Here is a 26,817-nt window from a genome sequence, read left to right on the forward strand (position 1 = left end):
TGTTCCACGCGAAACGAAGTGAGGAGCAGCTCGAGCAGATCAGCCAATCTCACTCCCAGTGCATACTGCAGGTAATATTATATGTGTATGGCTGTATGGTTATACGTATGCTACATAACTGGGTAGGTGAGTGACATATCGTACTCTGTAGTTATAGATCCCTTTTCCCTGTATGGGTAATTTACGCTGGGAAGCATAGCCCTGGGAGCATCGATGCTACAGGGGCCTTTCTCGATGATCAAGATCCCCATCGTGACGATAACCTCTAAATGCCAAGTTGTTATCCGAAGAGTCACCGTTACTATTTACGAGTTTTAACAGTGACGATGTAACCTAGTCTCATTTTTCAAGAAAAATCAGAAAAAATCATTGTTGGAATTAGATCGATCCAATCTGGTTTAGTTGCAGTGATGCAACGCGACGCAAGCCAGGCCAGGCTAGAGTCAGGTACCCGTGGAACTGGTTTTTGATCTTGAACCAATAGAAGCATAGAGAAAAGAGGATTTTCGTGCTTTGCCCTGGTTGAATTACCCTCTATTTACGTGGAGGCAGCGGGGAAGCATGATTCTCTCTCACGTCAACCTCTCAAACTATACCGCCACAATACTACCATCAAGTTAGTGTATCCATTACCAATGATGGATACTTGTAGGGCTTTTGAGGGCTTGGTTTTAATTCTCTCTTGGACTAGAGCATCATTTCCCGTTTGGGACTTTGAGTTTGGCTGGCCTTTGACGGGTTGGCCGTTGAACGTTGGAGGCGGAAGTTTGAAGAATGAACCGAGTAAGTAAAGTCTGATTCAATACACCCTCTCTTCAATGATGAAGCATCACGGACGAGAAACAGAAACAATAATTGACTGAAATTCATCCAGGCATACAAAACTAAAACAAACCAAACTAAACCCAACTCAACCTTCATCCACCATCAAGAAAAAGCCGTTTGGTTGTCATGATCCACGCACCCACTTGCCAACTCTGCTTTTCAACAGGATAGGTCTAGAGAAGACAAGACTGGAGATTACAAGAAAGAACCCAATGGAAAAAGAGCTTGCAAGGTCAACCCAGCTATCATCATGACTTGCATGAGAGGAAATCATCCAGCTTTCAGCCACTCACCCGATATTTGCATGGCTCACACCCTCACCTCACCACCACATCAACTCTTCGGAAATCGAGGAAGGGAAAAACCAAGGGGAACCCCTGCAAACCGTTTCCCCTCCTCCCGAGCCTTGCACTCAGAGCGAGTGCTTGTGCTAGGTAATTATCTGAGAGAGAACCAGAGTCAGAGAGTTGACTGGGGTCCTTGACCTTGTTCATCACACCCCTGCTTAGTTCCGGGCCTATTTTGCTAACGACACGCAATGCGTGCACAGCATAGTCAGGAACACTCACTGACACTCAGACACTGACACTTTTACATACTAGTTGACCGTTGCTTTTTTTCTTCCCCGTCCTGTTCCTGTCCCTGTTCCTGTTCCTGTTGCTTGGGCTTGGGCTGCATGGGCTTGGGCTTACTCTGAATATCCGACCCATCCACTCACTCCCACACACAGACCAGACACCCCAAAGTTAAACGTCCGTCCGCACCCACAAGTTGGTCTTGACTATTACGGCTCTTTTACTTATTCCTGGCATCTGCTCTTCTCGTCCCTTCCCTTCCCCTTCTCCAGGTCTTCCTCTCCTACATACACTCTCTTTCTGTATACAACACTCGTTTCTATATCAACCCATCCTTGACTTATACTGATAGCTTCGTGACTGCTGCTTCAGTTTTCCTCTCTGATTCGGTTCAATTGCTCAACCTGAAACCAACAGCTTTTGTCCCTCCCAGAGTGCTACGCTCTTTTTTTATCCGGGGCTCCGATTTTATACTCAACTTACACTCTCTATACCGCCTTCGGTAATCCAGTCCCTTGTCTGGGCTTCAGGTCGTCACTTATACACCGCCAGCCACAAACTTATTTTTGTCAATAACAAAAGTGGCATTTTTGGCAATTGGACTGTCCGATTACCTACGACTATACTCAGGTGTTCGCTCGTTTCTCAGCCCAGCTTTACATAACGACTATCAATCACCTCGGATCTATCGTCAACTTTCACTTCCATTGCCGATCAGGATCGACAAAGCCTAGCCGGGCTAGATTATGCGGTGCTATTCAACAACTTTACAATCATTACAGAATATCAACAAGAATAACAACTGCTCTGGCCCCGACTTGCAAACACCAACGAACTGTTAGTTCGAGGCTAGCCTCCTACCGGCCATCGTACTGGTGCTCTGCAAGATAACTATCTAAACAGACTCTTGCTTCCAAACAATCGACACAATGCGACGCACTTTATCGCTTTCGCTGGGCGCCCTGGCCCTGTTGGCAACAGCAGCCGTGATGGCAGTTCTCATTGTTCTCACAGTCCACGTCCCCAAGGAATCAAGTGGCCGAACGCTTTCACAAGTATCTGTCGCCCTCGAGGCTGTGACCCTTGTCATCACTGGGTGGTTTCTTTCTACCTACCCTTCAACCTCGTTCCGCCGCTGGTCAACAAGATGTCTGGGTGTCGACTTTGGTGCTGCCGTTCTCACCATCCTCTTTGCTACTGTTTCAACAATAGCCACACTCATTCAATTTAGTAAATCAACTCTGGAGAAAGAGGATGATCTCAATGCCAGCAAGAGCACCCTTCTCATCGGTTTGTCGATTGCTCTCGGACTCGGCTTCGTGTTCCAGGCTGGTTTCTTGTCTGTTCACTTCTTCTTCACTCGAAGAAGTGACCAGGTTGATTTCTCCCTGCACAATCTTGAGGACGGTCGAGGTCTGCCATCTTACCGATCCAAGTCATCTCTCAAGACGCTGCGCTACAGCCATACCGCCGACCCATCGACCCTGAAGAGACAATCGATGGATTTCCACACGCCCGCTTCATCCATCCGTGGACGTTCCAGGTCCAACACTGCCAGCTCTATCAAGGCTCAACTCTCCAACGCTATCCGATCTGCTACCGTCAGGAGCCACGTCTCCTCCAGCGAATTCCGCCGACCCATCACTGCTGATTCAGTCAAATACCAGTCCAGTGAGGATGCTTTCGATACCTGGGATACTTCTTCGGTCGATACCCATGCCCGTGAGGTCGTCATGGAAGCGACAACTCCTCCTCCAAAGAGTCAACCCCACTTCCTCGAGCCCATCCCCGGCAGCCCTTCACCAAGCAAGGCATCAATCCCAGACACCATTGAATTGCCTCTTGAGCCTCCAAGAATTCGCAGGAGAAGTCGCAGCTACAGCCCGGTGTCTATTCGTCGAGAGCAACTGGCCGACCTTCCTGAGCCAGCACTTGGCGAATCTAACATCCACCCTCTGTTCCGATCCGACTCACCCACGCCTCCTCCTATGGCGACGCCTGGTACTGTCGTCGTGGCCTCACCCAACGCTGGTCAGGTCATCACACACCGCCAAAGTGTGCGCTCCTTGCGCTCTGTCTCCGTGTCCGTGCACCCAAGCCCCCTTGGCAGAGAGGAGCGTGAGAGCATTGCAGAGGAGGATGAGGAAACAGACTCACTATCGTCGGCTGGGCGACCCATGACACCTCCTATCCCTACATGGGTGATGGGCGCCGGCTCTCGATCGAGTTGGTCAGATTATAACAATCGCAAGTCCAAGTTGGACAATTAAAGTACACATGGAACAATCACCAATGACGTTTAACGATTTGAAAAAGGAAAAAAAGAAAACTCACATGAGAGGAATCACGGGAACGAACATAGCGGGCGACTATGATATGGACAACGCACTCCATTTTCTTATTGTTTATTTTTTGCTACCAGTAGACGGAGTCTTACTGTATAGATATGAGGAGATGGGCGGGATTGTCTTCACAACAACATGTATACCAAAAAGGGACAGCGAGGCGCTATTTTTATAACGACTGACTTCAAGAAGGAAACTAACCCTCTGCGCTTGAGGCGCGAGGATGGACGACAGAGATGAAATGCAAACTTTAAGTAGAGAAGAATTAAAATATCAAAGAATCAATACAAAACAATGAAATAAAACAACAAACGAGTTTCATAATGAGAACTGTGATTATGTCTATTGCCTCGTTAAGAATCCAAACTCACTTGTTTACATACAAAAAAAAAAAAACAATGACATGGTACGTCATGGTGTTGAGTTGATGAGTCTATGATTCCTGTACTTGATTCATTCTTAGAGAAATTGTCTTTGTAAAGGCATTCATGATGGATGGGAAAACATGTTTTTATATCCTTAGTTCAAGGCCGCAAAGTGAAGTCGATTAAAGAATACTCGCATCAAACTATGGGTTTTGCTTGTGATGATGATGATGATGATGATTCTCAGGCAGAAAGACAGTACGCGCACCTTCAGCTTCTACCTGGTCATTTGGAAGCCTGGAGTGGCTGACAAAACTGACGCTAAACCTCTTCAGGTGAAGGCATACTTGAGCAACCTTCTTCAACTCACAGGTTCATGCTCCACCTTTTCACTCAGCGGCCACTCACACTCACTAAACGGTCGGACTTGCAACGTCAACGCATGTTGTTGCTCTACCTCTTCAACTCTCTACTCGGCCTCCAAGCTCTCATCTCTTCTGTACTGAACACAGACTTTGAGAGATTCAACAACTTCCACTCCTCCTATTTAACTCCCAACTTTTCTCCTTCGACACATCGCCGCAAAATCATCTTGGCTTAAGCCTGCACCGAAGCGAGACGAATCCATCCATCCGCCTAAACCCAGGTCGCCGTTCGCCTCCCACCTCCCCACCTTACACAACAACGGCAGACTCTTCGCCCATCATGAAGGTCACTTTCAAAGTACGTCACGGATGACTGCAGCGTCGCTACTGGTCCAATCTCTTCATGACCAGCCTGTCGCTTTTATCGTCCGATTTACGGGAATTAACAGAGTCTCTTGCAGGATCTCAAGCAGCAAAAGTTTACGCTCGATGTCGAGCCCTCAGAGCTGGTAGGTCTGCCCCGCGTTGACTACTTCACCTGTCGTCGCAAAGCGTTCACCCAGCTAACCCGAGACAGATCTCTGCCGTCAAGCAGAAGATTTCCGCCGAAAAGGGATGGGAGCCTCAGCTGCAGAAGCTTATCTACTCTGGTATTTGCTGCAACTTCTTGTGTTCCGACCCACAGCTCGCTGACGTTAGTTCCAAGGCAAAATTCTCAAGGACGATGAGACTGTCGGATCTTACAATATCGAGGAGAAGGGCTTTGTGGTCTGCATGGTGAACAAGGTTTGCAATGCCGTTATTGCCTGTGACCAGAGTCCATACTGACATGTCGTGATAGCCCAAGCCCAAGCCTGCCGAATCAAGCGCTGCTCCTCCTGCTACACCCGCAGCTCCTCCTACCCGCACTCCCGCTGCACCGGCTGCTCCTGCGCAATCCTCATCTCAGCAGGCTGCCGTTCCCGCAACACCCACCCCTCAGCGCTCTGCTGATGCCGGATCTGAAGAGCCTTCGGGCCTGGCTATGGGATCCCAGCGTACCGAGGCGATTGCGAATATGGAGGCTATGGGTTTTGAGAGGAGTCAAATCGAGGCGGCTATGCGCGCTGCCTTCAACAACCCCGACCGCGCTGTTGAGTACCTGCTTAATGTTTGTTCAGTGTTTCCTCATCATCACGAGTTGTGACGACTTACAATAAATACAGGGCATTCCCGACAATATTCGTCAAGAACAGCAACAACGCGAGGCTGCCCCCGCAGCTCCTGCTTCTCAACCATCTCAGCCCGCTGCCGCCGCCGCCGCCGCTTCTCAAGGTGGTGAGGAGGGTGGTGTAAACCTGTTCGATCTTGCTGCTCAGCATGGAGGCTCCGGTGCTCGAGGAGGAAGCGGCGGTAATGAAGTCGCTGCAGCGGCTGCCGCAGCTGCTGCTGGTCAGGGTGGTGATCTGGGCAACCTCGACTTCCTACGACACAACGCCCAGTTCCAGCAACTCCGCCAGATCGTCCAGCAACAACCGCAAATGCTTGAGCCCATTCTTCAGCAGCTTGGTGCTGGCAACCCCCAACTCGCCGAGTTGATCGCCTCAAATCCCGACCAATTCCTTCAGCTTCTTGGTGAATATGCCGACGACGACGTTCCTTTGCCGCCTGGAGCTCAGGCTATTTCAGTCACCGAGGAGGAGCGTGATGCCATCGAGAGAGTAAGATATTCAGACCTAGGCAAATTTCCCATGATTCTAACGCACTTTAGCTTTGCCGCCTCGGATTCGACAGAGATGCCGCCATCCAGGCTTACTTTGCCTGTGATAAGAACGAAGAACTCGCTGCCAACTTCCTCTTTGACCAACCGGAGGACGACGAGCCTGGCCCTAACAACTAGGTGGGTTCGGGCTAAATATCAAGTATGCGATTTATGACTATCAGTGGAGGAAACACAACAAAACGAGGCATTCCCAATATAATATGGGCAGTCATGAGGCGTTGGCCCATTACCACCATGGTGACGTCCTGGTGAGAGTCGCGACGCTCCCATGAGATGCGCTGACGTAGGGCGCGGGAATTCTACTTGGCATCGATACGTGCAAACGCAGGGCAACACAGATAGCTGATGAAATTGACGAATTTTAAACTTGTTGGTTGCCGAGGACTTGATCCGAAAACCCATCTTGTGTTGAAGTGCTGGAAGTTTTACGGATACATGGAATCAGCTTCCACTTTGGTAGTATCCGGACCTGAGCTGGCCACAGACATATCACATATGATAAGACCTGATGATGTATACTCTTCCTAAATGGATTGTACGGCGATATACAACCGACATCGTGACTATGATCTGGGTTAGCTCAGTACGTCATATGGACAGTCGGGCAGGACGACTTGCGTTGTTGCTTATTTGTCTTTTTTAATAACCTGGTGATTTTGTTGGGTAAGGAAAAAGAAAGTGTCCATCATTATTATGATTTTTACAGAGCTTTTATTCCAATATAAAGTTAACTTTATTGAATCTTGTTGGAAAGCATGGCCTTATAGCCCTATGATATTGTTTTTCTACCAAAGTTTACTGTTTAAGAGCATCCCATTTCTTCATGAAATGATTGAAAGTCTCATCATACTCTTCTTAAATAGCCACTTTGATTTCCAGTTCCATTCGTACTAGCTTGACCAACGTCGATCCTAGCAAATCCTGCCTAACCTATGAGCAATGAATATTCTGTAGAGACTGCTCTCCAATCCGATCCCATGTAACCGTTGATTTCATAGCAAACACCAAAAAAACCCTGTGGGTATCATGCCTATTCCCTTTTGCGCCGCCTGAAAACCCTTTCTCCCTTATTTTGGACTTGACCAGGATCTTTGTCTTGGTCTGGTATATGACTTGACCCTTTTCGTTATTCCTCCTGAACGATGGGTTCGCCGTTGAGTCCGTAAATGACCGTTTGTTTCTTCTTCTTCTTTTTCTTCTTTGCATCGGCGTCCTCATCATCCTTGAACAGCTCCTCGCGCTTCTTGCGCATGGTCTCGGCCTGCTCATCAGCACGGCGCTTCTCCTCTGCCTCGTACTCTTCCTGGATCTTGCGCTGCTCGGCCTCGATAGCTTCCACAGGCTCAAATTCGCTCCCGGTGAAGGCCTTGTACTCGTCAATGTTCATCTTAACCGTCTTCTCGCCGATGAGGGCAGCGTTTATCCGCCTAGGACAGTGACGCTCCTCGCGGTTAAATTTGAGCTTCACATTACGGCGCTGCTTTCCAGGGAACATCTTGGAGATCATCTCAAAGTCTGTTCCAAACATGCACAAACCGCGGTAGAAGAGCTCCGTCTCATCCTCGGTCCAAATGTTGGGCCCCTTGAGTTTTGAAGTGTTCATGAACGAGTTGCTAGTGATGAGGCGAGTAAAGTCGTTTTCTTCGACAGTTTCCATATCTCCAGCGGCTGCGGCTGCTCGAGCATGTCGATCCACGGATAGCGAGCTTTGATCAATAACGATCTGTCCATCCACGATGCGGAATTGTGGCCCTGAGGGAGCAGCCGGAGTAGGAGCAGATGGCGCCGGCGACTCTGCTGGAGTTCCACTCTTGTCAACCTGACCACTGGTCTCAGGTGTTGCTGAACTGTCGCGCTCCCCGTCAGATCCGAGTTTGTTTTTCATCCTAGCTCGTCGCTCTCGTTCTCGTAGTTCGTCGTGCCTGCTGAACTTCTTGCCAATGTGAAGATCCTTTGTTAAGTCGGCCATCTTGAGTTTTTGAAGATCCACCAACTGAGACTCTGAGTCTTCCGGTGTCATGGATCGGGCCCGTCTAGTTTTAGGTGTGTCTGTACCGCTTTCCGTTGCTGCTTTCCGTTTTCTTGGTTGTTTGGGTGTCGCACCTTCCTCAACAGTTTTCCTCTGTCGCTTCTTGGGCCGGGTACCTTCTTCCGTACCAGTCTCATCTTGAGCTGCCTGTGAGGTCTGCTTCCTAGCCCTTGGTTTTCGTGCCGGATTTTTCGCCTTCTGTGCTTCTTCCGAAGGCTTTGGTTGTGACTCATCGAGGCCGTCTGATTGAAGGGGAGGCGTTGAAGGTTCAGTTCCACTCGGCCCTTCCGAATCGGCAGGAGTAGGTGTTTGGAGCACCGGAGAGGCTGGAGCCTCTGTGTCACTCGACTGAGTTTCATTTGGTGGCAATGAAGGCTCTTTATTGCCTGGCGACTGATCCTGTTCTTGTCCGCTTGTCGGTTGTGTCTGGACAGTCGCGGATTCCAGAGCCTTTGCAGTCGCAACCGGCGCAACCGTCTCTTCTGTTCGAACAGAAGCATCCTGAGTTTCTGTTACATGATGGGCCTCACCAAGCGACTTTTCCTGTGAGGTTTCCTGAGTTGCAGGAACGTCATCGGGCTTTGCGGATTCTGGGTTTGTCGATGGCGGGGTAGGAGGCTGGCCATCATGTTGATGAGAATCTAGAGGTTTGGGTTCGATAGGTGCGGTTCCAGATTCACTCGGCGATGAAGACTCGGAGGATTCTTGACTAGTTGGCTGGGTCACAGACTCATCGGAGACGGGTGGAGGAACAGAAACAGGCGACGGCTTTGGTGGTTGTGAGGGCGCTGGTGCCGCGGGGCGTCGAGCAGCGGGGATCTTTGGTTTGAAGGCGGGCCCTCCTTTCTTTTTGAACATAGAACTCATGTCGAGAGCGTGTTATTATGCATGTATCGTATGCGACTTGTTATATGATAACTGGGTTGACATTTCTGGCTTGCGACTACCATGAGGTTAGAAAGTTGAGATTAAAAATTATCTGCAGCGAGCGCACTGGGCGGGACTGAGAATAAAATGCGGGCGGGTGAATGAAAAAGATAGCGGAGTATCCACTGGAACCCAATGGGGCTAGACCGACACTAATCCCTTTTGAGGTGGAGACCGCCGCGCTTCTTTGACTGCGACTCAACTTCGAAATTTCAACTCCTGGCCCGAGGGAACGTTCCATCATCACAACACGCTTTCCCCGCGCAACCGCTTAATGACCGCTCGCACGTCTCTGCTCGCGACGGGACTTGGCTTCAGAGCGTTAGCACCACCGACCCGTCGGTTTTCTTGGGCTTCGCGTCCTCTTTTCTGCTCTGTACCACGCGACTTCTGATGCCTCTCACGACCACCTCCTCTGCTTCGCCTCGTCCATCCACACTCGCAAAGATGGAGGATAGAAAGCGGCCTGCCATCAGCAGCGCTGATGATATAGCCCCTCCCAGTAAGAGAGTTGCCGTCAATGGCTCCAAGGCCAAGGACGACCCCCTTGACATGAAGGAGGAAAGCTGGATTGACGTAAGTCACACGACAACATCTCCTTCCTATTATGAGTGCTTCGGTCTTCGACCGCCCATTTCCTTCTTCACTCTGCTTCTCATGCAGATTTCTTTCAGGCTTTTTGCCATTCTCATCGGGATGGTCCTGGACGGCAATGCTCACCAAGCCAGTGATGATGCTAGCCTGCTCCGTGCGACAGCAGTAGTCGGCTCCAAAGTGCATTACGAATGCATTTTTGAGAAACCACTCCGATCAACCCAAAAAAAAATGACACAAAATGCTCGACGTATAAACGAATCTCGCTGACCCGATTATCAGGCCTACACAAAGGGCGCCATCTATCGTCAGATGCAAGAATACAGTCGCAAGGCCTCGACATACGAGTCACGCCTCGAAGAGCTTCATAAACGATCTGTTCATCATGATGACCACTTGAGGATAATCGATGCTTGGTGGCGACAGGTTGGCCTCACCTCGATCCCCACTATTCCCGACATAGCTAAAACATTGGTATAGGTACTCGACGAGATGGAGCTTCTCACAGAGTCGGATGTTACCTCACCGACCGCCTCAGGTATGACGTCTATTCTAGTTATTGAGACCCTGCTAACTTGCTGCTAGAACCCCCATATCTGAGTAGCGTCAGTTTTAAGGACCTCCACGACTTCCAGAAACATCTATCGGAAAAGGGCAAAGCAATCAAGTCGAGAGCTGAAGCGCTTCTTGGACGTTTAGCTTCTTCACGAGGCAACATTGAACCCGACGCCGCTAAGCTAGAGAGTAACGTTGCAAGCTTGCTCGCCGCCCAGAAGGAATACTTCTTGAAATTGGATCGACTCAAGAGTGAAAAGGACCAACTTTCAGAACAGCTCAATGCTGCAACTTTGCGCTACTTCAAAGCAGAGAAGAAACTGGATCGCGCAAAGAGTGCTCAGGTTCAAAAGATGGAACAACAAGCGTTCGCCAATGCCACTCGACCTTCTGCCTCTGGAGACGCTAATGCCGATTCTGGAGAGACGAATGGGAACTCAGGCGAGCTACTACTGAAGTATGAGGAGGCGACCGCAGCTGCTACTAAGCAAAAGGAACAGCTAGATGTTATCCTGGCCGAGATCAAGACCTTGCAGGACGAAAATTCGACTCTCAAGGCGAAGAGAGATACCCTAACCGACGAAGATTTCATTCGAACCGATGTTTTTAAACAGTTCAAAAATCAGAACGAGGACCTGATCAAACGTATCAACACACTCGAGGCCACGAACAAGCAATTGCGAGAAGAGGCCGAGAGACTGCAAGCGGAGCGATCGACATTCAAGACTCAGCTTGAGGCAGATGCAAATCAGGTGACCCAAGAGCTCGAGGCCGAGATCATGTCAAGGGATCAGGATCTTGCCCGAGTGCGTTCAGCCCGAGACGAGTTGCTGGCAGAGACTACGCAACACAAGGCGAGGTTGGACCAAGAGCGAACATCGATTGAGCAGGTGAGAGTGCTAGCATCTGCCAAGGAGGACAGAATCACGGCACTCGAATCACAGCTCTCACGTTTCCAGCAGAGTGAGGACCAGCAGACAGTTAGCCCGGATATCGAGGCCCTCACAGTAGAGGAGCTTCGCTTGAAGTACACAAAGCTGCAGCAGGATTTCGATTCGATCAACCTGGAGTTGCCCGCCATTGAAAAAGCATACAAGAAGATGAAGGAACTCGCTCATCGTAAAGCTATGGACTATATCGCTACAGAAGACCGCATCGCCCTCTTGATAGCGGAGAAGAGCAAGGCTGATCAAAAATACTTCGCTGCCCGAAAGGACGCGGATACACGAAACAACGAGATCAGATCATTGCGCCATCAGAACAGTAAGAGCTCGGAAATCATTGCCCAGCTCAAGGATCTCGAATCACAAAATCGCACGCTTCTGGGCAATCTAGAGAAACAGTTGGCCGATTTGAAGCAATCAAACGCTTCTCTGATGACAGAGAACAAGAAGATGGAAGCAACGAGTCTTGATGCTGTTCGCCGCACCGAGTCGCTCAACAAGCAGGTCACTGATCTGTCAAACTTGGTCAAGTCCAAAGACGCTGCATCCGCAGTGGTTCGCGAGCGCAATGTGATGCAAGAAACTGAAGTGGAGAAGATGAAGGTGCGACTTGAGCACGCACAGAAGGAACGCGACACCTGGAAGAACAAGGCTTTGAGTAATTCTTCCGAGGAGGAGGAGATGCTTCGAGTTAGTGAACAAGATGACTACGGTGAAACCTTTGCTAACTTTTCAACTAGACATTCGCTCTATGTACCATTTGTCGCAACAACTTCAAGAACACGGCTTTGAAGACATGCGGTCACTTATTCTGCACCCAATGTGTCGACGATCGCATCAGCAATCGCATGCGCAAATGCCCTACATGTTCACGCGCCTTCGATAAGATGGACGTTATGCCCGTCCATCATTGAACGCTTCAGAGGCACTACGGAAATTACTCAACTTGCCGCCTTTCTCCACGATATTTTCTGCGATACCTCTTTCTTCATTAATAGCTTCCGTCAAGCATTGCTCATCCCTTTGATACCTTTTTCAGGCATTAGAGGGCCCGTCACTTCTACTTTTTTAGCAGATGGCGTTGGCTGTATGATCTGAATAGCAAATCTTGACGCTTTTCTTCTTCTCTGGGCTAGATGGCTGGTTGGTCTTGGAAAATCATCCGTGTACTTTTAACTTGCGCAGCGAGATATCCCATACAAATCGTTGCACGCATGTATATACTCTTTGTAAGCGAGGGAGATGGTTTGGGTGATGTGGCTGAGAAACGTTGTATGAAATAGCAGGATAATGGAAAGCGTTATGCTATCAATGACAATTTCGTAATCAAAAATTCTGTGGTTCGGATAATAATCTACCTTCGGCTGGTTGAACCAAATCCAGTGCTCTCGTGACGGTTAGACTCGTTTGATGAGGACCCTGAGCGACCACCCCATCCTCCGCCCATTCCTGATCCTCCTCGTCCGAAACTGCCATAGCCATTGTTGTGATTGTTGTACCGATTTTGGTTGCGTTGGCCAGCCAGATATCCTGCTGCAGCTCCTCCAGCTGCACCGCTCCAGAAACCAGGTCTCCAGGAGTTGCTTGATTGAGAAGAAGGCTTGGTTCCGGGGTATGGAGGAGGAGGATCGTCACCATCGGGACCCCAACCAGGACCCCATCCGCCAGAAGACCAGCCGTCACCACGGCGCCGAGGTCTGCTGGGGTTGGTGCCAGCTCCCTGCGCTCTGTAGCATGCCGAGTAGATGATCCAACCGAGCACGCCGACAAAAATAATGGTGAAGAGAAGAGCTCCCCAGTCTGTACCACCGCGGCCATCACTGAACCAGCCTCCGTTGGCGATGTTGGGGTAACGGCGCTCACCCTTTCTCGTCAATGCAACTCGGTACTCAACACCGCAGCTGCCTTTGAGAACATAAGGATCGTCAGGAGAGTTGTAGCCTTCGCAAATAACGTCTGTGGTGGTGAGCTTGAGCTCCTCGGGAAGCGACGCAGTGCAGCTCCATTGAACATCCTCATCACCCCAACCTGCACCTTCGTTGGTGCAGCGCATTACATCCATATCGTAGATCTCACAAAGGGCCCTCTTGGAGACGCAGCGCAGTTGGGGAATGGCGCCGACGCGACGATGGTTCGTCATGGCGCCATTTCCGCGGAGGGTGAGAGATTTCACATCAGATAGCTTTATGGCATCCTTTGGGCGAGCAGCCAGCGCAAGGGCTGGGAGTGCGAGAAGATAGGCGAGAGAAATGGGTATCATGATAACGAGCCCAGACCCGTGTTGCGCTGTAGCGATGTGCCTGAATCGATATTGGTTTGGTGATGAAAGTAAAGGTTGAGAATATGATATGAGTCTAAGTTGATGATTGATAGTTGAGTTGAAGTGAAACCTCTAGACACGCAGACAGAATTTTGACACGTGCTCCGTGGCGATAAGAATTGGGAAAGCTGAAGCTGGAGATGATGTGGCGACTGTCTGCTTTGCTTTGCTGGCTTAGACCTTGATTAAGCGTGCATCCATCCAATAAGAATGCGATCAGCACGTTTGAGTTGTTGCCTAAGGTTCTAAAAATGTCATACGATCTTGAATGGCTGAAGCCTGACAATCAACAAAAGGAAGACACGTCTATATTGAGTATTTACTTTGGAAGAACAATATGAAGATGATGCATTCACTAGATATGATCATGGAAGAAGCAAAAAATGCCGTCATGGCATGACTGAGACCCTGGACATACTAAGCCCCACTGGAGGGGTTCATTGTTCTAGATCATTCACCAAGGATTCCATGGACGGGGCAACATGATGAGGAGTAGAAAGTTGATAAACGCGTATACATATACCCATCGTTACTCGCAACGCACCTTTCTATATCATCAGGATATTGAGGAGTTGACAAGGTACGGTGGTTTGCCCATCACATGCTTGGCAATTGCTGCATAGAGTTTCTGCCCGTCACACTGCAGATTTATGTAGGCACTTAGCTGTCACGGTTACAACGCCGTGTTTTGACATATTTTTAACTAGCTTCAAGATAAACAAGTCTCTGGCTCACCTTAATTACAAGTTGTCGATCATATCATGGCCGATGGCTCGAGCGTGCCTCAACTGATACTCAAGTCCTACAGAAAACGACACGGCTTCGCCAAGCGTTCTAGGTCATGTATGCGGTCCTTCTACCGACCAGTCGGTTAGGAAAAGCCGGTGTTATATTGATTGCTTCTTCAGTGCCGCAAGGAATATCCTCGATTGGTTGTTCATCTATTTGAAACAGGATCTTACTCGAGACAACGAGCTCCATATCTGTAAGTAAAGTTGTACAAGTGTAATCAAGATGAGACTGGAGTTTTGTAACTGTACCCGTGATTCAGATGCTGTTGCCCATTGTCTCAGGCAAATATACTCTTAAAAGGGATGAGATGAGCATGGATATCAAACAGTCAAGTGCATTGCATAGACTGCGTATAAGCTGCAGATCAACAACAACCAACGTGCAGAAAGACCCATTCAATGCAGGTGAGTCCATGCAAGAATCAGCGGTGATGACTGAGTTATACAAGGGGTAAAAAAAAGTCCCTGAATTTCAGTCTCGTACTCGGAGCAGAAGTGAATGGCTGATATAATCCAAAAATTGCATCAGCCAGGATCCTTCGAGCTTTAAGCCGCAGAAGGAATGCTTGGAAGATGATCTGTACATCGTACACAGCCTGCAAGATGGATGACCTATGGCCGAGGTGGAGTTTTGGTCAGCTAGGGCTGATTTTGCAGACCGACCGTTACGTTGTCTTGAAAGATTATCGAGGACTGGCTAACTGGTCAGAGTCAAAGAGGACCGTATCTATCGCGTGTAGCGATGTACCGTTTGTATAACAACATGTCGTTCTGCGGCCTCATTTGTTACCATCCATTGTTTTGATGAGAGACCAGCTAGTGGTGGTCAGCACGACAAAGCCACGCGAGACAATACGAAAATACAGAAGGTTCATCGCCCGGAGTTCGGATTCGGGAGGGCCCGACCGCTGAGCCTCACAGGCTGGGCAGCACTAAAATTGACCCGACTCAGTGAGATGCTGACTGACATTGAGTCGGAGACCGGGGACAAATGGCTCCCGACCTCCGGACTTGATAGAAATGGGGATTAGAGCAAGCCACTGAAACGAGATTAGGTATTGTTACTCGTCTCTTTTACTGTGATCGGATCGTGGAGAGACAGGAAAGTGAAAGACAGCTGGCGTGACAGGCTGTCTCTGTATGCACTCGATCTGTGACTGTGACCGTGACCGTGACCGTGACTGCAACTGTACAACGATGGCTCGATACTCGAACCTCATCGAGGTGACATGAAAACGGTACACAACGGCTTGTGGTAAGGCGATACTAGCCCCTGTCATACAGCGTTGAATCTGCTGAAGGTGAGCAATTTCATTCCAGGTCAAACTGAGGAGGGGGGAACTATAGAGTCATAGTAATCAATAGTCGCTATCATTTAAGAGTAGAACTGAGTCTTTTGATTAACCGACATGACTGACAGCCGAAGTATGCAATCAGGTAAAATGGTGGTTGCCAAGTTTGCCGAACAGCCGGATTTATTCTTTTACTGTAGAGTATTGCTTCCACTGAAGAGTTGACAGTATCTAAGCGAAAGCGAGGGGCCAATCGCGAGATATCCGGGGTGTGTTTTCCAAAAGAAGGAAAACGTTTCGAACGCCTCAGGACAAGGATCAGCATTAGCCGCTTGGTAGGAAAAGGGCAGGAGATTCAAACCCAAGTGGAGAATGAATGTAAGCGCAGGATTCAAAGTGCAGAGCCCTTTATTTGGCTCTGGCTCCGACGCTCTAGGCTGAGTTGATCCTCTAAAATATCTGTGAATTACGGGCTGTCGGACTGCTGCACAAGTCCGAACCCAAGATTGCAAGACACTGAGTGACAACCAAGAGAGACAAATGTGCTCGGTGAGATGACTCAAACAGTCACTAGGTACGCGAGTACAGTCATAAATTGTCCACCGGGAAACAAAAATCGATCTGCAGACAGCCAAGACAATGGGAAAGATCCAAACTCCGCTCCGGCTTACGGTCCTCATCAGAAGGATAGAGGACATTCTGTACATTACAGTACATTCTAGGCCCATAAAATAATCCATGGGTCTGTCAGATACCGTACAGCCAGCGGCGCAGGTAGCGTATTTGCTGCATCTTGTAGTGGGGATACCAGGTATTCCCGGTCCTCTTTTTGTATTCCGTCCGACAACAAGGTACGCTAAGGCAGTCCGACTCGACGGTCTTGGTCCGTCTTGTCTTGTCTTAGTCCAAGTTATTTAAATAAATTGTTGGTGCTCTCAACTCTCAAACACGGCTTGGCTTTGCTATGATCTGATCAGATCTGACTACCTGAGGTTTCCTTCAAGTTCCATATAGTGAACACTACATGAACAACACCCTCTCCAACCCCGGATCTGTTTCTAACCTACCGACCTCTATCCAAACGAAACGACCGACACACCTTTAACAACATCGGCAGCGACCTCGACTAAATCTATTACACCTACTGATATTGGTGTCACCAATTCACCCACGGGTGTTTTCCACCCCTTAGAACTCGAAAACCCATCAAATCTCGCTCTGGTTTAAGCACAAGAAAAACATAATCACCATGGCCGAATTGTCGGAAAAGACTGCTGCTGCGACAAGCAGCAGCAACCCTTCGCGACCATCATCTTCAAGCCGCAGTGGCTCAACGGAGCAAGATGCAGTTCGCCCAGACAAGCCAAACACGAGCGACCCCGAAGATGAAAAGTTGAACCTAAAGAAAGCAGATTCAGCAATTGTCGTTCCTCCCAAAGCCGATTCCGACCAAGATCCTTACAAGAACTTGCCATCAGACGAAGCCGAGGTCTTGCGACGCCAAGTCGTTAGCCCAGAAGTCAAGCAGGGTGTCGCTGTTTTGTACAGATACGCATCCCGTAACGATGTCATTATCATTATTATCTCCAGTATCTGCGCTATCGCCGGTGGTGCTGCGCTTCCTCTCATGACTGTTGTCTTTGGTAACCTTCAAGGTGTCTTCCAGGATTACTTCGTTAACCGGAGTCTGAGCTCTGATGCTTTCAACGACAAGTTGGTGCAATTCGTCTTGTACTTTGTGTACCTCGGTATCGGCGAGTTTATCGTGGTGTACATCTCTACTTGTGGTTTCATTTACAGCGGAGAGCACATCTCTGCCAAGATTCGCGAACACTACCTCGAAAGCTGCTTGCGCCAGAACATTGGTTTCTTCGATAAACTCGGCGCTGGAGAAGTTACTACTCGAATCACATCCGATACCAATCTCATCCAAGATGGTATCTCTGAAAAGGTTTCCCTCACTCTCGCTGCTGTCGCCACATTCGTCTCAGCCTTTGTCATTGGATTCATCAAGTACTGGAAGTTGACTCTGATTCTCTTCTCAACTGTCATTGCTCTTCTCCTCAACATGGGAGGTGGATCTACTTTTATCCTCAAGTACAACAAGCAGAGCTTGGAAGCTTATGCCCATGGTGGTAGTCTTGCGGACGAAGTCATCAGCTCTATACGCAACGCCGTCGCTTTTGGAACCCAAGAACGCCTGGCTCGCCAATACGACAACCATCTCAAGAATGCCGAGTTTTTCGGTTTCCGTGTCAAGTCTGCTATTGCCTGCATGATCGCTGGAATGATGCTCGTCCTCTACCTCAACTATGGCTTGGCTTTCTGGCAAGGCAGCAAGATGCTTGTCGACAACGAAACCAGCCTCTCCAACATCCTGACAATTCTGATGGCGACAATGATTGGTGCTTTCAACCTCGGTAACGTTGCTCCTAATGTTCAGGCTTTTACAAACGCTGTTGCGGCTGCGGCCAAGATCTTCAACACCATCGACCGACAGTCACCGCTCGACTCGTCCAGCGACAAGGGTGAGAAGCTCGACCATATCGAGGGCTCCATTCGACTCTCCAACATCAAGCACATCTACCCTTCTCGACCAGAAGTTACTGTCATGAAGGATGTGACCCTCGATATCCCTGCTGGTAAGGTCACTGCTCTGGTGGGTGCATCTGGCTCTGGTAAGAGCACCATCGTTGGATTGGTCGAACGCTTCTACGACCCTGTTCAGGGTACTGTTTATTTGGACGGACACGATATTTCCAAACTGAACCTCCGATGGTTGCGTCAGCAAATGGCTCTCGTCAGCCAGGAGCCCACGCTATTTGGTACCACCATCTTTAATAACATTCGTCACGGTTTGATTGGCACTGCTCATGAAGACGCAAGTGAAGAAAAGCAGCGCGAACTGGTTATCGAAGCAGCCAAGAAGGCCAATGCCCACGACTTTGTGTCTTCCCTGCCTGAAGGTTACGAAACGAATGTCGGAGAGCGAGGTTTCCTCCTTTCTGGTGGTCAAAAACAGCGAATTGCTATTGCTCGTGCCGTTGTTTCCGACCCTAAGAGTGAGTTTTTGGTCCCATCACTGATTGAATGTCAACTAACTCGATTATAGTTCTACTCCTTGACGAAGCTACATCTGCCCTAGACACCAAATCTGAGGGTGTCGTTCAAGCTGCTCTGGAGAACGCTGCTGAAGGCCGCACTACCATTACCATCGCTCATCGTCTGTCAACTATCAGAGATGCTCACAACATCGTCGTCATGTCCGAAGGTCGCATCGTGGAGCAGGGTACTCACAACGAACTTCTTGAGAAGAAGAGTGCCTACTACAAGCTCGTCTCAGCTCAGAATATTGCTGCCGCAGAGGAAATGACTGCCGAGGAGCAAGCTGCCATCGACGAGGAAGAAGTTGAGCTTATGCGCAAGATGACCAGTGAGAGAGCGACTGCCACACTCGCTGACCCTAACGATGATATTGCCGCCAAGTTGAACCGCACCACCACCTCGAAATCTGCTTCTAGCCTGGCGCTCCAAGGTCGCAAGGCTGAAGACGAACGGGAATACGGAATGTGGACTCTGATCAAGCTTGTTGCTTCTTTCAACACAACGGAGTGGAAGCTCATGGTTATCGGTCTCGTCTTCTCTGCTATCTGTGGTGGAGGTAACCCTACGCAAGCTGGTAAGTTGGTGTCTTTTTGTTCTAGAATACTCCCGTAACATGACTAACCTCTATTCAGTCTTCTTTGCCAAGCAGATTGTCACTTTGTCTCAACCCATAACCGAAGAGAACCAGCACTCAGTGAAGAAAGACTCCGACTTTTGGAGTGCCATGTATCTCATGCTTGCCTTTGTTCAGTTCTTTGCGTTTGTCATCCAGGGTGTCTTGTTCGCCAAATGTTCTGAGCGATTGGTGCATCGAGTTCGAGACCGCGCTTTCAGGACCATGCTTCGCCAGGACGTGGCCTTCTTTGACCGTGATGAGAACACCGCTGGTGCGCTCACCTCATTCCTCTCTACTGAGACAACTCACGTCGCTGGCCTGAGCGGTGTCACTCTCGGAACATTGTTGATGGTTGTCACCACTCTTGTTTCTGCTATGGTTGTCTCTCTGGCCATCGGCTGGAAGCTCTCGCTTGTGTGTATCTCAACTATTCCTATCCTTTTGGGATGTGGTTTCTTCCGTTTCTGGATGCTTGCACACTTTCAGCGTCGTTCCAAAGCCGCCTACGACTCGTCGGCTAGTTTCGCTTCCGAGGCCATTTCCGCCATCCGAACCGTGGCAGCCCTTACACGAGAGGAAGATGTCTTGAACCAGTACAAGCAATCACTTGCTGTACAGCAAAGGAAGAGTTTGATCTCTGTCCTCAAGTCGTCCCTACTTTACGCTGCTTCCCAGTCTCTGCTGTTTGCCTGCTTCGCTCTGGGCTTCTGGTACGGTGGTACACTGATCGGAAAGCTTGAATACACCATGTTCCAGTTCTTCCTCTGTTTCATGTCAATTATTTTCGGCGCTCAATCAGCTGGTAAGAGTCCTCCCGGATATTCTAAATTTTCAATATACTAATCTGGAGTTTGTAGGTACCATCTTCAGTTTCGCCCCTGATATGGGCAAAGCCCACCACTCAGCCGGAGAACTCAAGAAGCTCTTTGACAGACAACCCGTTGTCGATACATGGTCAGACAAGGGCGAGCGCCTGCCTGATGTTGAGGGCACTCTTGAGTTCCGCGATGTTCACTTCCGTTACCCAACAAGACCGGAACAGCCTGTCCTGCGTGGACTTAACCTGACGGTGCGACCTGGACAGTACATCGCCCTTGTCGGAGCCTCTGGCTGTGGAAAGAGTACCACAATTGCGCTATTGGAGCGATTCTATGACCCCCTCTCTGGTGGTGTCTACATTGACAACCACGAAATCAGCACCCTCAACATTAACGACTACCGATCGCACATTGCACTCGTCAGTCAGGAACCTACATTATACCAAGGAACCATCAAGGAAAACATTCTTCTTGGTACTCCGCGCGAGGATGTCTCGGATGCGGATCTGGAGTTTGCATGCCGCGAAGCCAACATTTACGATTTCATTGTGTCACTCCCCGATGGTTTCAACACTGTAGTTGGTAGCAAGGGTGCGCTGCTATCTGGTGGTCAGAAGCAGCGAATCGCCATTGCACGTGCTCTGATCCGTGATCCCAAAATCCTGCTCCTTGACGAGGCGACATCAGCCCTCGATTCTGAGTCTGAGAAGGTGGTACAGGCAGCGTTGGACAAGGCGGCTAAGGGTCGAACCACCATTGCCGTGGCGCATCGTCTCAGTACTATCCAGAAGGCTGATATCATCTACGTGTTCGACCAGGGTCGTATTGTGGAACAAGGAACACATACAGAGCTGATGAAGAAGAATGGTCGTTACGCAGAGTTGGTCAACCTGCAGAGCCTTGAGAAGCAGAGGTAGAAAAAGAGGGAGAGACATGTGTTTTATTTGGGAGAAATTTTTGTGAGACTTTGCATGCATCGTACTGGCGTTGGGGCAACAACTTGATGTCAAAAGATGAAATGATATGCCCTACCCTTAGAAGGAGTCATCGGAGGTATCTATTTGTTTATTACTGTTTATAATACCTGATGTATAACATCTGATCAATCAACTCTCTTCGTATTGTCAAGACTATTAATATCCCACTGTTATGCTTTAATTGCCGATCGATACTAAATGTCGATGTGATAGAGCGCCCGCCACATGGCTATCGCGTGTCGAATTCAAGGGATGTGGACATGACAGAAATCTCGATCACGGAGCTTTAAAAGACAAAAAAAAGCAACCTAGGAACTGTTCTAAGACGGCATGATTTGAATCAACTATTTTGTCTTGCAGACTCTCTACAGTGACATTCAGGATGCCTCAGGTTGATGTACTCGTCAAGACACATGGAAGACAGGGAGAGGCAACCAAAAGGAGCATTGATCGTCACAGCAGGGAATGAAGAATCGGTCTCGACCATGGCAGCTGATAGACTCGATAGATTGAGTTTGTTGGTAGTAGGACAAAGTCGTGGAAGTGGTAGCACAGCATTTGAACGACGATAATAGCTGAACGGGTCGATACAGAGAGAGTAACGGATAGTGACAGAAGTTGGCTATTTGGGTTAGTGCTGGTCAGTAGAAGACTACGGTAGACGCGGCCTCTTGGGTTGAACGGTTTAGCGGGGATAACGGTGAATTTGGTGATGAGGGTCACCGAGTGTTTTAGACATTGTCTCTGATTGTCTCTCCGATGCCACGCGGCTACGAAAGAATGAGGGGGTTTTGTCTTGGTTTTGGTATTTGACAAAGACAGTAAATGATAATGAATAAACTCTTCAGATGCTGTTAATGATCAATAACGAAAGTCGCGTGTAACTGTTGACATTAATTATGGCATCAGAGTTTGTAGTCTATCTAATAGTAGTTTAGCCTAAGCCAGGAAAGGATCTCTTGGCAGGGGAAAGGAGTTTGTGATTGGATAGAAGCAAGGAAATTAAACGGAAAGCCATCAATTCTGCAAGGTACAACGCGAGAAGCAAGCTCCATGGATCCAGTAGAGATTTAGTTTAGTACTAGAAGTGGATGAATCTGAATAAAGACCGTCGATGGTTCACCTGAACAACCGTCAAGTGGCAGTGCCTATAGTTCCAGTGTATGGTTGTCCTGAAGCTGAGAACCACTATCACCGTCAACTTCAAAGAAACGAAACGTGAGGGATCGAAACGAAACGGTGAGAATGATACAGGTTGCGTTGCATGCATCGGCGTTCAACCGACCCGAGACTATACCGTATGGGTTAAAGCTCAACTGGAATGAGGTGATTACCTACCTGGGTGTAGTGAAAAGATGACCTGTATGGATTATCAACTTATCCATAGACATGTATGCTATTTTTGTGGCTATGCTAACAGATGCTACCTATGGTGGCTGGTCCGCCATGGGGAAGCGAAATTGGCCTGTCTAAACCGGGCTCCCCTCCCCTTTTTCGGTTTCTTGCGGTTGGTTCGCCTACGTATCAAGGTCCGGTCATTCATTCCCTTAGGTGTCGGTATTATAGCTAGCGGTATACGTATGCGAGGAACATGGTCTGACTGACGGGTGATGGCTTAAGCATGTGTAACCCGGGGAATATGCTAAAGAGATCAAGGTAGAATGTGATGTAGCTGCAGGTATGCGTATGCAATGCAGTGCCGTTCGGAGAATGGGCTCCCTAGAGTACCGGTAGACGGGCCGGCATGAAACATTGAGAATTGGGTCCATAGTAGATGCTTAGTTGAAGTGTTCTCTATGGTTCATGATCGTGATGATTCAACACCAGACCAATAGTTCTCAACTCTAATAAACCATCAACACGTAATCGTTTGCCAATAGTCCTTTCATGATTACTTACCAATGGCATCAAGTACTCACTGTAATGTACTGTAGATTTACTACGTGACACACGTACAAACATAGACCATACTGGGATTCTAATCAATAAACCGTCACGCTAAACAGCCACTACTGCAAGCCTCGGAGGAGCGTTTAATTATCCTTGTCTTCCTATTCCAATGGATGCTTTCTTCTTCTTTCCAAGTGTTATGGACGGAGTAGCATCAACCATTACAAGCAAGGTAAGACCCCCCGGAGCCCCCCTCCAACTTAACCTTATGGGGGGAGTCACTATTGATTATCCCCTGTCAATTTCTCTATGCTTCTCTCCACTCAATTCAATCTCTCATCAAGTGGTGAGATCGCCCTCTTGTTTTCCTTCCTCCTCTTCCTTTCCTTTCCTTTTTTTGCGCTTCTTTGCCTTGCCGTTCTTTCAGCTGAAAGGGTTCATGTTACAATTGAGCCTCAGGTCGCGTCGATCACTCGTTTCTAGACCCGCCAAACCGTTACAGCCCATCTTCCAACGGTAACTCCTTTTTCGACAATCGTTTTTCAACATCAATTGCATCTTTAGCAATCAGTCACTCGTTTTTTTTCCCCAATCAATAATTCTGTCTTGGCACTGAGACTTTTCCTCTTTACCGAAGTCACTGCAACCTTACCGTACGCTATCCAATAACTACCTACGTGTAAGCCTCGACTAGATACCTATCATCAGAGGTATCTACCTAATAGCAATCAATTCTTGGGCCACCCAATTCATCTCATCTCACTTCAACCCCCCTGGCCACCAATCCAATCTCGCAATCGCTACTTCAAGCACTGCATCACACTCGTTCTCGACCGTTTGGACCTCGCATGAACCCACAACCAACTCTATTCACTCGCTACTACTCGACCACTACTGAATACGCAATGCAACAACAACAACACTAATAAAACAAACAAACACCCGACAACTATTACTCGACTCACTTAATACAGTCTTTTCTTTCTTTTTCTTGCTGCATTCGCTACAGTTGCTGCTTCACCATCAACTTCTGCTCTGACACTACGCTTCCTTGTTTTGTGTCATTCTGGGTCCATCCAAGTGAAACACATTCAATCTTGTTATTGTCTGTGCTGCCAATTCACTTGACCCTTGTACAGCCTCGTCACTGTCACCATTGGCGTAGTATCTGTACATAAACAAAATCCGCCCAGACTTCTCCACGGCCGACGTCGCCCTCTCGCTTGCTACTATGGCTTCAACATCACGACCTGCCTCAACGGCCCAAATTCGACCCAGACTATCAAATTCCCCCACGCCTCGCTTAAGAATAGCTTGGGCGCTTTTCTTTCTACTGGCATGTCTTACCTCCACAGTTCTAGCGAGACCTGAGACATCGTCATCTACACTTCGACACCGACATCGTATACCTTCCGCCAAACGATCAGAACTATATCGACGCAAGGAATCAAGTAAAGATGAAGACGACGATGAGATTATTAGCTCCATAATTCCCTCCAAAACTGCGAGTAGATCCAAGCCTACCACGGTTTCCATCCAGCGTGCCGCCAAAACCGCCGTCTCAACGAGTACGCCTTTGCCCGAAGCCTTTGATGGAAACTTGGCTGCCGAACTTTCAACTACATCCGATAGCAACTGTCCCGCCTTCCTCGACAGTGTTCTCTCCGATCCTTCCTACGAAACATGCTACCCACTCTCCATGATGATCCAGGTAAGTTGAGAGTTGGCGGAGGCTTGTGAGATCACAAGTTCTAACAATGTCCTAGACATCTCGTGGCTTTTTCGAAGCTCAAAGGCAACTCCTTAGTATCGTACGAGTTCTTGATGCAACCTGCGCAGCCAATGTCACATACTGTACCGACTTTTTCGATTCCGCAGCACGCAACCTCACAACATCCGAGAACTGCAAGAGTGAGATGGAATCGGGCAATAGCATCGTCAAGCAGTTTCTAAACGGCTTGAAATCATATGAAGTTATGTACAAGGCTACCTGCCTGCAGACTCCCAAGGATGACATGTACTGCTACGCCAACGCTGTTACAAACACCACGACCGCTGCCAACGCCTACTTCTACTATCTCCCCTACAACCTCACCCTTCCTGGTAGTACCAACCCTTCATGCGGATTCTGCACCCAGGAGACCATGAACATCTACCACGCCGCTTCCGAAGATCGTTCACAACCCGTTGCCCTTACCTATGAGTCCGCAGCTCGACAAGTCAACACTCTTTGCGGTCCAGATTTTGTCAACAGCACCTTGCCCCCAGAAGAAACCAGTGTTGGACATGCATTTGCTCCTTCTTGGGTTGGGTTGACACTCACTCTCGCCAGTGTTGCATTATTCAATGCTGTGTTATAGAACACAAATCCTGTGCAACGACATTTCGACCGCATTTATTCTTTTCGGCCGATTCTCGACCGGTTTTGTTTTAATACGTTACGACTGCAAATTCTATGTGCCTAGAATTTGTGCTTTTTTTCACGATCGCAACTTGGCATATTTTATGACTTGATACCCTCGAATCTTTTAATTCTTTTTCTTCTCTTTCACCAATATGGCTCGGACAACTAAGCCATCGGTTATAAAGGTGGACTCGCTCTGCCATGTTACAACCTATAATATTATTTTTGAGGAGGGATATACGCCTTCCTTCCCCTTTTCCTGCCATAATCTACTTGGCACCTTCTTTCACTGGGTTCTAGAAAGGATTGGTTTTGATTTTAGTAAGAAAAAAGCGAACACAGCCTGGAGTTTCTTCACAGCGGCATTCATTGGTTACAGCGGGTTTTTGGGCGAGTGAGTAGATGTGCCTGGGACATGATAAATAGATAGATAGACTGGGACCATTTTCAGGGTCGGCAGGAATACCAACGAAAAATCGTGGAATACAGGGAAATCGGTTCTCTGTAGGAAGAGGGAAACATGATGATGGAACATATTGATGGCCAACTGTCTACACAGCGAGCATAATTCATCACGCGTATGAAGCTCGAGGAAACGGTTTTATGTAGGACATAGGCAATGGAGTAGAACGATATCAAAAGTATCTGCTGAATCATTATTATGCCCATGATTGTGATGTGCTATATGAGAAATTGACTGTTACCTAGCGGTCGCGTCGAAGCTCATCCCATGCAATGGTTTGTACTTCTTGCCACAGTTGTCTTCTCTTCCAACCTGTGCTACATACCGTGGCAGATGCGCTCCAAGTACGGGAAGGAAGAGGCAAATTCTTGATTGATAGCAAACCTACTAAATCTTTCGTGGCTGTATCATCGACAAACGTCTGATGTCGTGGAACCGGAATAGATCTCCTGGCATGTTCAAGCCATTATCCAAGGATAGATAAGCATAGTATTGGGTCAAGAAGAGTCTAACAAAGTGGATGAATGTCAACCATCTTGATCAAGGTGGTCATTCCTCAAAGGTTCAATTCCTTGCTTGGATCTTGTGAGTGCCCTCTCTGATTGACTGCTCCATGTGTTTGATACAGGAGGAAGTGAGAGAATAATCCTCTCTTGAATTGGGATTCTGGTCCACTCTGACATGGGAGATTCAGACTCGCAGTGAACCCATTTTCATCTTGTCTGTTGTCCAACAGTCCCCTCGAGATAAACAACAACCTCAACCATCGTCCAATACTTTAACTTGAGCGATTGACGCACCTCGTATGACATCTGGCGTATGTGACAAGCCTCGACATAGCATCAACCGGATAAT

At 48.5% G+C, this 26,817-nt stretch overlaps 7 protein-coding genes across 7 annotated transcripts; 5 read left to right on the plus strand and 2 right to left on the minus strand.

Annotated features, from left to right (window-relative positions):
- Positions 1-2,329: 2,329 nt before the first annotated feature.
- Positions 2,330-3,670, plus strand: FPOAC1_010505 (uncharacterized protein; the record flags this gene model as incomplete). Its single annotated transcript, XM_044854894.1, has 1 exon — positions 2,330-3,670. The coding sequence occupies one exon, from the start codon at positions 2,330-2,332 to the stop codon at positions 3,668-3,670; it is 1,341 nt and encodes a 446-aa protein (XP_044702207.1).
- Positions 3,671-4,815: 1,145 nt separating this feature from the next.
- On the plus strand, positions 4,816-6,354 carry FPOAC1_010506 (uncharacterized protein; the record flags this gene model as incomplete). The annotated part of the gene is made up of 7 exons (XM_044854895.1): positions 4,816-4,833; positions 4,937-4,984; positions 5,053-5,125; positions 5,182-5,261; positions 5,317-5,625; positions 5,681-6,175; positions 6,226-6,354. 7 exons carry the CDS (start codon positions 4,816-4,818, stop codon positions 6,352-6,354), a joined length of 1,152 nt encoding a protein of 383 aa, XP_044702208.1.
- Positions 6,355-7,363: 1,009 nt separating this feature from the next.
- FPOAC1_010507 (uncharacterized protein) lies at positions 7,364-9,133 on the minus strand (the record flags this gene model as incomplete). Its single annotated transcript, XM_044854896.1, has 1 exon — positions 7,364-9,133. The coding sequence occupies one exon, from the start codon at positions 9,131-9,133 to the stop codon at positions 7,364-7,366; it is 1,770 nt and encodes a 589-aa protein (XP_044702209.1).
- Positions 9,134-9,586: 453 nt separating this feature from the next.
- On the plus strand, positions 9,587-12,200 carry BRE1 (E3 ubiquitin-protein ligase bre1; the record flags this gene model as incomplete). Its single annotated transcript, XM_044854897.1, has 5 exons — positions 9,587-9,769; positions 10,070-10,213; positions 10,268-10,325; positions 10,373-11,976; positions 12,027-12,200. 5 exons carry the CDS (start codon positions 9,587-9,589, stop codon positions 12,198-12,200), a joined length of 2,163 nt encoding a protein of 720 aa, XP_044702210.1.
- A 440-nt stretch (positions 12,201-12,640) lies between these two features.
- On the minus strand, positions 12,641-13,546 carry FPOAC1_010509 (uncharacterized protein; the record flags this gene model as incomplete). The annotated part of the gene is made up of 1 exon (XM_044854898.1): positions 12,641-13,546. The coding sequence occupies one exon, from the start codon at positions 13,544-13,546 to the stop codon at positions 12,641-12,643; it is 906 nt and encodes a 301-aa protein (XP_044702211.1).
- A 3,392-nt stretch (positions 13,547-16,938) lies between these two features.
- MDR1 (GTPase-activating protein) lies at positions 16,939-21,145 on the plus strand (the record flags this gene model as incomplete). Its single annotated transcript, XM_044854899.1, has 4 exons — positions 16,939-18,751; positions 18,802-19,368; positions 19,427-20,212; positions 20,268-21,145. 4 exons carry the CDS (start codon positions 16,939-16,941, stop codon positions 21,143-21,145), a joined length of 4,044 nt encoding a protein of 1,347 aa, XP_044702212.1.
- A 3,181-nt stretch (positions 21,146-24,326) lies between these two features.
- Positions 24,327-25,455, plus strand: FPOAC1_010511 (uncharacterized protein; the record flags this gene model as incomplete). Its single annotated transcript, XM_044854900.1, has 2 exons — positions 24,327-24,806; positions 24,862-25,455. 2 exons carry the CDS (start codon positions 24,327-24,329, stop codon positions 25,453-25,455), a joined length of 1,074 nt encoding a protein of 357 aa, XP_044702213.1.
- Between the last annotated feature and the right edge of the window lie 1,362 nt (positions 25,456-26,817).

This window comes from Fusarium poae, chromosome 4 (assembly GCF_019609905.1).
Source record: "Fusarium poae strain DAOMC 252244 chromosome 4, whole genome shotgun sequence".
NCBI lineage: Eukaryota > Fungi > Ascomycota > Sordariomycetes > Hypocreales > Nectriaceae > Fusarium > Fusarium poae.